The 9,252-nt window shown below is 39.0% G+C and overlaps 1 protein-coding gene across 1 annotated transcript; it reads left to right on the top strand.

Moving 5' to 3' along the window:
• The first annotated feature begins 2,026 nt into the window (after window positions 1-2,026).
• Window positions 2,027-2,796, top strand: LOC106339289. The gene is made up of 2 exons (XM_013778080.1): window positions 2,027-2,290; window positions 2,404-2,796. The coding sequence occupies exons 1-2, from the start codon at window positions 2,027-2,029 to the stop codon at window positions 2,794-2,796; spliced, it is 657 nt and encodes a 218-aa protein (XP_013633534.1).
• Window positions 2,797-9,252: the final 6,456 nt, after the last annotated feature.

Here is a 9,252-nt window from a genome sequence, read left to right as displayed (position 1 = left end):
AAAAAAATTCTTTCAAATTTGAGACAGGTTCTAGTCGATTTCAACATATCAGAGAAAGACTTTAAACATTTAAGAACAAGTTTCTAATGCAAACAAACAATCAGAATAAGTTGATGCAGCAGTCGGATATGTAAAAAAAAATTGGTGTAATTGTCAACCTAAAAGGTTCTAGCAATTAACTCACATCAGGAAAAAAAAAAATCAAACAAGCTTAAACAGGGTGAAACAAGACGAGATTTAAGGTTTGAAAATAGATTAGGGTTTTAGATTTTATTCTGCAAAGACATACGGCTAGATGTAGCTGTATGTATGCGGCTGAGGGTTTAAATCCATTTTGGTTTTGTTTTGACTTTTCTGAAGATACCTGAACCTTTTGTGATGAGTTGAACGGTCTGTGAGGAGAGAGAGCTGCTGCTGGTTGCTGACAGAGAGAAAAGGAGGCGACTGGAAGAACTTTATGAGTCGCTGGAAAATAGCAAGAGATCGTTTGGTTTCTGATTTATGGGTGGTGGATTTTTGGCAGGGTTTAGAGACAAGGTCGTGCTGATAACGTGTTGTGAATGAAGAGGGGAACTTGTGTGTATTATTAGGTCGACCAACTTGTCTTTATATACAAATGGTAATGACGGTCTAAGTACTGGATCGACATGAGATCGTACTTATCCTTAACTAGATAATGACTAGCAATACGTAAGATAAACACCAACTATAATGTAGATAAACACAAGAGTAGATAGGCGCCAGTATGATCCTGAGGATGGTTTTGGTCTGTCTTGCTACACAGACTGATAAATGAGTCGATCACTAAATGATTTATAACAGGCGGCATCTTTTATTGGCCTTGTCGGTAATTGAAAGACTAAAATGTGTTCTTATTTTGGCAAAAATAATGGTAGTTGAACTACAAGTCTATAACGGAAGAAAAAGTACTATAACAGATGGAGATAAAAAGCGATAATTATTGTTAGTATTGAAAAGATAAGCAGGGTAACGTCGGCAAGTCCAACTTTACAGCAGTCACGCAGCCGGCGTGTGAGCCCTCCTTTTTCTCTGCGATTGTATGTTAGAAAAGTCTTCGCGCTTCCGTCACTAAGTAGGGTCTACATACAAAGTACATACAGACTCGTTTTTCTTCTCTTTCTAGAGGACTTCGGCATTTGAGTTCTGAAAGGAGAAGTAATTAACACTCCCGACAGAGTGAACCTATATTTTCCATTTGATAGATTCTGCTTTTTAAAAGATAAGTTTTATGGGTCTTCAAAAAAAAGAGATAAGTTCAATGCTACAAAAAGATATAAGATTTGAGATATTTATATTTTCCCAAATTAAAACAAGATCTCTGTTTGAGTGAAAAATTATTATAAAAAACAACTAGTACTCTGTTAACAATACCTCCTCAGTATTATATTTAATTGGTAATATAAATATACCCAACATCATTGAACTAGTTGAGTGGATTCCGAGTTGAATTGGACTAACACAACATCATTGTTAAACCGGTTAAACCAATCGTGTAATTTCCTAGATAATGACGGTGGACTATATTTGAGTGTGAGTGTTGAGAAGTTGATTCAAAACCAAGACGATTTGAATTGCTGGTTTGCGGTTAACCGGGTTATTAGTGAAGAGGTTAAACCAACATCAAGATAGAGACTCCACGTCAGAAGGAGGGTTTGAGTATAGATAAGAAGCTCAAACGAGTCTCGAGTTAGTTGTTGTTGTTAACATCTTTCTTGTTGAGCTGAGCGATTACACTTGTTAAGCTCAAGAGATTGTAACACCAGTGATCATAGTGAATTGCCTGGATCTTCTGGCACCAGACGTAGGTCGTAGCTCATTCCGAGCTCCCGAACTGGTTAAATCGTGTGTGTCTCGTGTATTCTTCTTCTTTATTTTCTCTTTTGCAAACGAGAGATTGTGAGGGATTGAGAGTTCGATCAGAGACGATAACGTTCGATTATAATCAAGACTGATCGATTCGCAGAGTTGAGAGTTCAACAATTGGTATCAGAGCATGCAGGTTGACATGGTGAAGACGCGAATCGAAGTCGAGCGATTCGACGGATCTGGGGATTTCATGTTGTGGAAGATTAGGATGCTTACGCACCTAGGTTACCTGGGACTGAAGGAGATCTTGAAAGATGACAAACTTCTGAAGGATCCACCTAAGATCGAGAAGAAAGAAGATGTTGATCCAGTGATCACGGAATCTCCCAAGGAGAGCTCTGCGATTCAAGATCCGGAGAAGATAGTGAAATCTGAGAAAGCGATGAATCTAATCGTGCTGAATGTTGGCACCATGTGCTAAGAAAGATTAGTCACTGCACCACTGCAGCGGCTATGTGGACCTTACTCGAGAAGCTGTATATGTCAAAGTCTCTCCCGAGCCAAATTTTCTTGCAGTTGAAGTTTTACAATTTCAAGATGGTGGATTCAGTTTCGATTGACGCAAATATTGATGAATTCTTGAAGCTTGTATCTGATCTGAGTAGTGTTGGAGTCACTGTGACAGATGAAGTGCAGGCGATCTTACTACTATGCTCTCTTCCATCTCGATACAATCAGCTGAAGGAGACTCTGAAGTACGCAAAAGACACTATCACACTGGATGCAGTGATTGCTGCAGCCCGTGATAAGGAGAGAGAACTCAAAGATGGTGGTTGGAATGGTAAAGAGACAGGTGAAGGATTGGTCATGAAAGATCATCATCAAGGGAGAGGCAGGACTGAATGGAGAGGAGACTCTAGGAAGAATGGTCGGAGCAGGTCAAATTCGAAGTCGCGAATGTTGTGTTAATACTGCAAGAAAAAAGGACACATGAGGAAGGATTGTTACTCTCACAAGAAGAAGTTTGATAGAGAAGACCAAGGTGAAGCTGCTGTCATAGTGGAGAAGCTGCAGTATTCCGACGCCTTGGCTGTGTCTGACTTGAATCCGAGAGATAACTGGGTGATTGACTCTGGATGTACTTATCATATGACGTCCAGGAGGGACTGGTTTGATACATTCAATGAGCTTGATGGGAACCAGATCTTACTTGGAGATAATCACACCGTGGAAGCTAAAGGTATTGGTTCGGTGAGAGTCAACACTCATGGCGGCTCGGTGACGGTGATGCATAACGTTCGTTATGTACCAAACTTGAGGAGAAACTTGATTTCCACTGGAACCTTGGACAAGTTGGGGTTTAAGCACAGTGGTGGAGATGGTAAGGTGACGTTTCACAAGAATGGAAGACTGGGTATGAGAGGTATTTTGAAACAGGGTTTGTATATCCTGGATGGAGAGGCGGTTGTTGAGGAGGCTCATCAAGCGCAGGCAAGCGATCAGGGATCTAGCTTGTGGCACAACCGGCTTGGTCACATGAGTGAGAAGAACCTCAAGATTCTGGTCAGTAAGGGCATTCTTGATCAAAAAGAAGTTGGTGCTCAAGTTTTCTGCGAAAGTTGTGTGATGGGAAAGGCTAAGAAGGTCAGTTTCTCAGTTGGAAAGCATGATACATAGAAGGTTCTTGGCTATGTTCATGCTGACTTGTGGGGTTCACCAAACGTGCATCCGTCGATCTCAAAGTGTCAGTATTTCCTGTCGATAATTGATGACTGCACGCATAAGGTGTGGTTCTATTTCTAGAAGACCAAAGATGAAGCTTTCGGGAAGTTCTGTGAATGGAAAGTATTAGTTGAGAATCAGTCTGGACAAAAAGTGAAGTGTCTCAGAACTGATAACGGGCTTGAGTTTTGCAATGCTCAGTTTGACTCATTATGTAACAAGAGTGGGATTATAAGGCATAGGACGTGCACTTATACGCCGCAGCAGAACGGCGTCGCTGAGCGTATGAATCGCACTGTGATGGGGAAAGTGAGATGTATGTTAAGTCAATCTGGTCTGGGTGAAAGGTTCTGGGCGGAAGCGGCTGCTACTGCATCTTATTTGATTAACATAACTCCATCGTCGGCTATCGACAACAACATTCCAGAAGAGGTTTGGTTAAACAAGAAGTCGGGATATAAACACTTGAGAACTTTTGGGTCTGTTGTGTATGTTCACGCGGATCAAGGGAAGTTGAAACCGAGAGCTTTGAAGGGTGTTTTCGTTGGTTACCCTCCAGGGGTCAAGGGCTACAAGGTTTGGTTGATTGATCAGAAGCAGTGTGTGATTAGTAGGAATGTGCAGTTTCAGGAACAGACAATGTTCAAAGATATTGATAAGCAGACTCCGAAGGTTGTACGTCCGTCAGGAGCGAAGGCAAGCACTCAAGTTGAGCTGGTACTCGATAAAGGAAATGGAAAGATGGTAGCTGAAGAAAGAGAAGTTGATGAAGATAACGAGGCTTCAACGAGTAGTGGAGCAGGTGGAGTCAGAGACAAAACAGAGGAGAGTGGGTCTGACTCTGAAAAAGGGGAGGAAGGAACTGAGAGGGAGGAAGAACGCAATGATCTAGCTAATTATCAACTAGCTAGAGACAGAAAGAGACGAGTAATTGTGCCTCCGATTCGATATAAAGAAGCTCCTCCACCAGATCATTTGACGGAAGACTCTGAAGTGGCGTTTGCACTGGCTGTATTTGAAGAAATGGAGGTAGAAGAACCGAAAGACTACTACGAAGCAATGAGGAGTGCAGATAAGGATAAGTGGAATGATGCCGCAGTCGATGAGATGACCTCGTTGGAAAAGAATGAGACATGGGACATTGTGGACAGACCGAAAGACATAAAAGTGATTGGTTGCCGTTGGTTGTTCAAGATAAAACCTGGGGTCCCAGGTGGAGAGCCAAAGAGATATAAGGGCAGAGTCGTTGCGAAAGGTTATTCACAGCGAGAAGGGATAGACTATCAGGAAGTGTTCTCACCAGTGGTGAGACATGTGTCTATCCGGATCATGTTGTCTTTAGTAGTTCATGAGAATCTCGAGCTGGAGCAGATGGACGTGAAGACAGCCTTCCTCCATGGGAAGTTGGATGAAGAAATCTTCATGGAGCAGCCTGAGGGTTTTGAAGAAGGTGGAGATGATAAAGTCTGTCTCTTGAAGAAGTCGCTATATGGCTTAAAGCAGTCCCCACGACAGTGGAACAAGCGATTTGATACATTCATGAGAGAACAGAATTTCAAGAGAAGTGTTCAAGACCAGCGTGTTTACATAAAGGAGGTTACAAAGAAGAGGTTCGTGTATCTCCTGTTATATGTGGACTACATGTTGCTTGCGGCTAAGGATATGAGTGAGATCACTAAGCTGAAGAAGTTGTTGGGCTCTGAGTTTGAAATGAAGGACTTGGGAAGTGCAAGGAGAATCCTAGGGATGTATATCTTCAGAGATAGAGGGGAAGGTATTCTTAAATTGTCTCAGTCAGATTATTTGCTTAAGGTGTTGAAGAAGTTCAACATGAGTGATTGCAGAAGCTCGAATACTCCAGTTGGTGCTCATTTCAAACTTGCTGCAATAGAAGAGGAGTCTGAGATGTTGAATCCTGAAGTAGTACCATACTCGAGTGCAGTTGGGAGTGTAATGTACGCAATGGTAGGAAGCAGACCTGATCTTGCGTATGGAGTTGGTTTGGTCAGCAGGTACATGAGTAGACCTGGAGAAATACACTGGGAAGCTGTGAAATGGCTCTTGTGATACATCAAGGATACGTCAAAGACGTGTATTACTTCTTGTGGAAGGGTTCAGTGACTCTGATTATGCTGCTGATCGAGACCGAAGCAGGTCAATAACAGGGTATGTGTTTCAAGTTGGAGGCAATACTGTGAGTTGGAGGTCGTGCTTACAGCCAATAGTAGCTCTGTCAACTACTGAAGCTGAATATATTGCTTTGACGGAAGCAGTGAAACAAAGCATCTGGATTAGAGGGATGCTGGAGGAATTGGGTTATGAACAGAAGAAGTTTGCAGTGTGGTGTGACTCTCAAAGTGCGATATGTTTGTCTAAGAATAAGGTATATCATGAGAGGACCAAACATTTTTCGTCGAAATATCATTTCATCAGGGATTGGGTTGAGTCTGGTGAAGTTGAAGTGTTGAAGATTCCAAGTTCGAGAAACCCAGCAGACATGTTGACTAAGGTGATTCCAGTGATTCCAGTGATTAAGTTCAACGAGGCCCTGAGGCTGTTGAATGTCACAGAAGCTTGAAAGACTTCTGTGATTGCCAGTGTAAGGATTCGCAGTGCAATTGCTATGATGTGATCTTGGTTGTTGACTCAAGGTGGAGTTTGTTGAGAAGTTGATTCAAAACCAAGACGATTTGAGTTGCTGGTTTGCGGTTAACCGGGTTATTAGTGAAGAGGTTAAACCAACATCAAGATAGAGACTCCACGTCAGAAGGAGGGTTTGAGTATAGATAAGAAGCTCAAACGAGTCTCGAGTTAGTTGTTGTTGTTAACATCTTTCTTGTTGAGCTGAGCGATTACACTTGTTAAGCTCAAGAGATTGTAACACCAGTGATCATAGTGAATTGCCTGGATCTTCTGGCACCAGACGTAGGTCGTAGCTCATTCCGAGCTCCCGAACTGGTTAAATCGTGTGTGTCTCGTGTATTCTTCTTCTTTATTTTCTCTTTTGCAAACGAGAGATTGTGAGGGATTGAGAGTTCGATCAGAGACGATAAGGTTCGATTATAATCAAGACTGATCGATTCGCAGAGTTGAGAGTTCAACAGCGAGCGTAAACAATTTGTTATCGTGAGAGAGTAATGATGGTGCGATGAGTTGAAAAATATAGGAAATGATGTTTGGTGTAACTATGAATATGTAATGATGTTAGCAAGGAAGGAGTAGTTGTTGTCTGTTTGAGTCAAAACGACGACGTGTGAAAGGGTGAGAGAAAGCAGTTTCATAATGAGAGGCGGAGAACAGATAGAGGTTTGATTGGATTCGTGTCTCCAACTCCGCAATCAAAAGGGCAATGAACTTTCCCTTCGTTCACATCCAACTGTTAGATTCTATTTTTCCACGTGGATGGATCTCAAATATTTCAGATTACTAATTAATTACACAAAAAATAAAGAACAAATCTCTAAAATAGCATTTTTCTAAGTTTATATCACAAAAATAGCACTCAAAAACTAAAATGACCAAAATAACATTTTATATTTTGAAAATTTTAATTTTTTTATTTTTCAAAATTTGAAATCTTATCCCCAAAACCTCATTTCTCAACTCTAAACCCTAAACCCTAAACTCTAAACCCTAAACTCTAAACTCTAAACCCTAAACCCTAAACCCTAAAGCCTAAACCCTAAACTTTAAACTCTAAACCCTAAACCCTAAATCCTAAACCTCATCCTTTAACTCTAAACCCTAAGTTTGTGACTTTTGATAAAACATTAAGTGCTATTTTTGTGATTTTTGACTTTAAGTACTAGTTTGGAAACAAAAACTTGATTTACTGATATTTTTGTCTTTTTCTCAAAAATATATAGAAGGAGGCGGCACCGACGGCCAAGCATCCAAATTATTAACGGTGGTGCCCACATTTCCTCTTTTTTTCTTTATGGGTATATTAAATTATTAATGAAAATAATAGTAGAAAAAAGTACTTAATTTCAAAGTCATCGTCCTCTCGGAAGTAACGGCGAGCAAAAGAAAATACGTCTAACTATTTCCAAATCTTTCCTCAACCACTTAGTTGTTGGTGACAAATAGAGTCATTATTATTGTACAAACAATTTCATGCCAAAAAGCTTTGAAAGTTAAAATTTTCAGATTTTTATAAACGATGGCTTGACTTGTTTCCTTGCATACAAAACAAATTCCTTCCTTTACCAAAAAGCAGAAACTTGATGAAAGCAGAAACTTAAACATATCGTGAATGTAAATAAGATATGCTGATATTCGTACAACCGGTCAAGCATCCGGTATGACTTGTTAATGTATTTTACAAGTGATAACCAATATGGTTACTGAATGTAGATTAAAGCGTGTGGTGAGCATCTGACGCGTGTGAAATGGGCATGGGATGTAAATTCCGTGTTGCCGAGGTTTATGTCGGAATTATGGGTTGTCTTCACGTGCATGGTGCATCTCCACCGTCCACTAAAGTTTGATGCTCATTGTCTTTTTTATTATTGTTTTATTACCTATCCATTTGTTTACGTGAACGACTCCGTAAGTTGAGGTATTTTCATTTTGGCCCCTCATCTCCATTTTTTCCAATTTAAAAGATAGATTAGATCATAATAATAATAATTTTTGGGCAAATCTCCAAAATAGCACATTTCTAAGTTTATATCACAAAAATAGCACTCAAAAACTAAAATGACCAAAATATCATTTTATCTTTTGAAAATTTTAATTTTTTTATTTTTCAAAATTTGAAATCTTATCCCCAAAACCTCATTTCTCAACTCTAAATCCTAAACCCTAAACTCTTAACCCTAAACCCTAAACCCTAAACCCTAAACTCTAAACCCTAAACCCTAAAGGCTAAACCCCACCCTTTAACTCTAAACCCTAAGTTTGTGATTTTTGATAAAACATTAAGTGCTATTTTTGTGATTTTTGACCTTGAATGCTAGTTTGGGAACAAAAATTTGATTTAGTGTTATTTTTGTCTTTTTGTCTATTTATTCTGGTTACTAAAAGAGTTCACCGTTGATTAAAAAGGAGTACGTACTACGCAGTACGTATTAAGCGATGGTATTATGACATACTATTAGAAATCATACTAATAGTATGGTTGGTTGCAGATACGCCGATCAGGACCACATCGTCGTTTAAAAGCACTAGAATCAATGCGTAGTAAAATAGTGTTAGTGTGAATCAATATATACTTTTATATTAAAAGGTTGAGTCCAATATATATTTCTTTTATTCAAGGTTTAGTTATTATTCTCTTTATATATCCCTATCCAGTTTTATTTATAATTTCCATTTGATTCTCCTAATTTTCGGATCCACTTGAGTCCAAGTCTACGGTTTCATACAATAATCAATATAAGTAATGAAATTAAACATGTTTGACAACAATATAATTGACATCAATTTTTTCACCCTATAACCTACCTCAATTCTATTCCTAACACCTACATCTTTTATAAGTAAAATTAATTCAAAAGTTTTAATAGGTTTAGATTGATACAAACAGGTTGATATATATTAAATAGATTGATTTATTTTATTGTCAGTTATATTTGATATATATACTCTAAAAGATTAAATGGACTAATTTAGATACTTAATCATTTTAAGGATATTTTAGTATATGAGAACTGTTTTAATACTAATAATTTTTAAAATATTATACACAAATATAAAATT

The sequence above is a fragment of the Brassica oleracea genome, chromosome C1 (genome assembly GCF_000695525.1).
Source record: "Brassica oleracea var. oleracea cultivar TO1000 chromosome C1, BOL, whole genome shotgun sequence".
Taxonomy (NCBI): domain Eukaryota; kingdom Viridiplantae; phylum Streptophyta; class Magnoliopsida; order Brassicales; family Brassicaceae; genus Brassica; species Brassica oleracea.
Note: the sequence above shows the minus strand (reverse complement) of the source record. Positions and strands in the feature narration are given on the sequence as shown.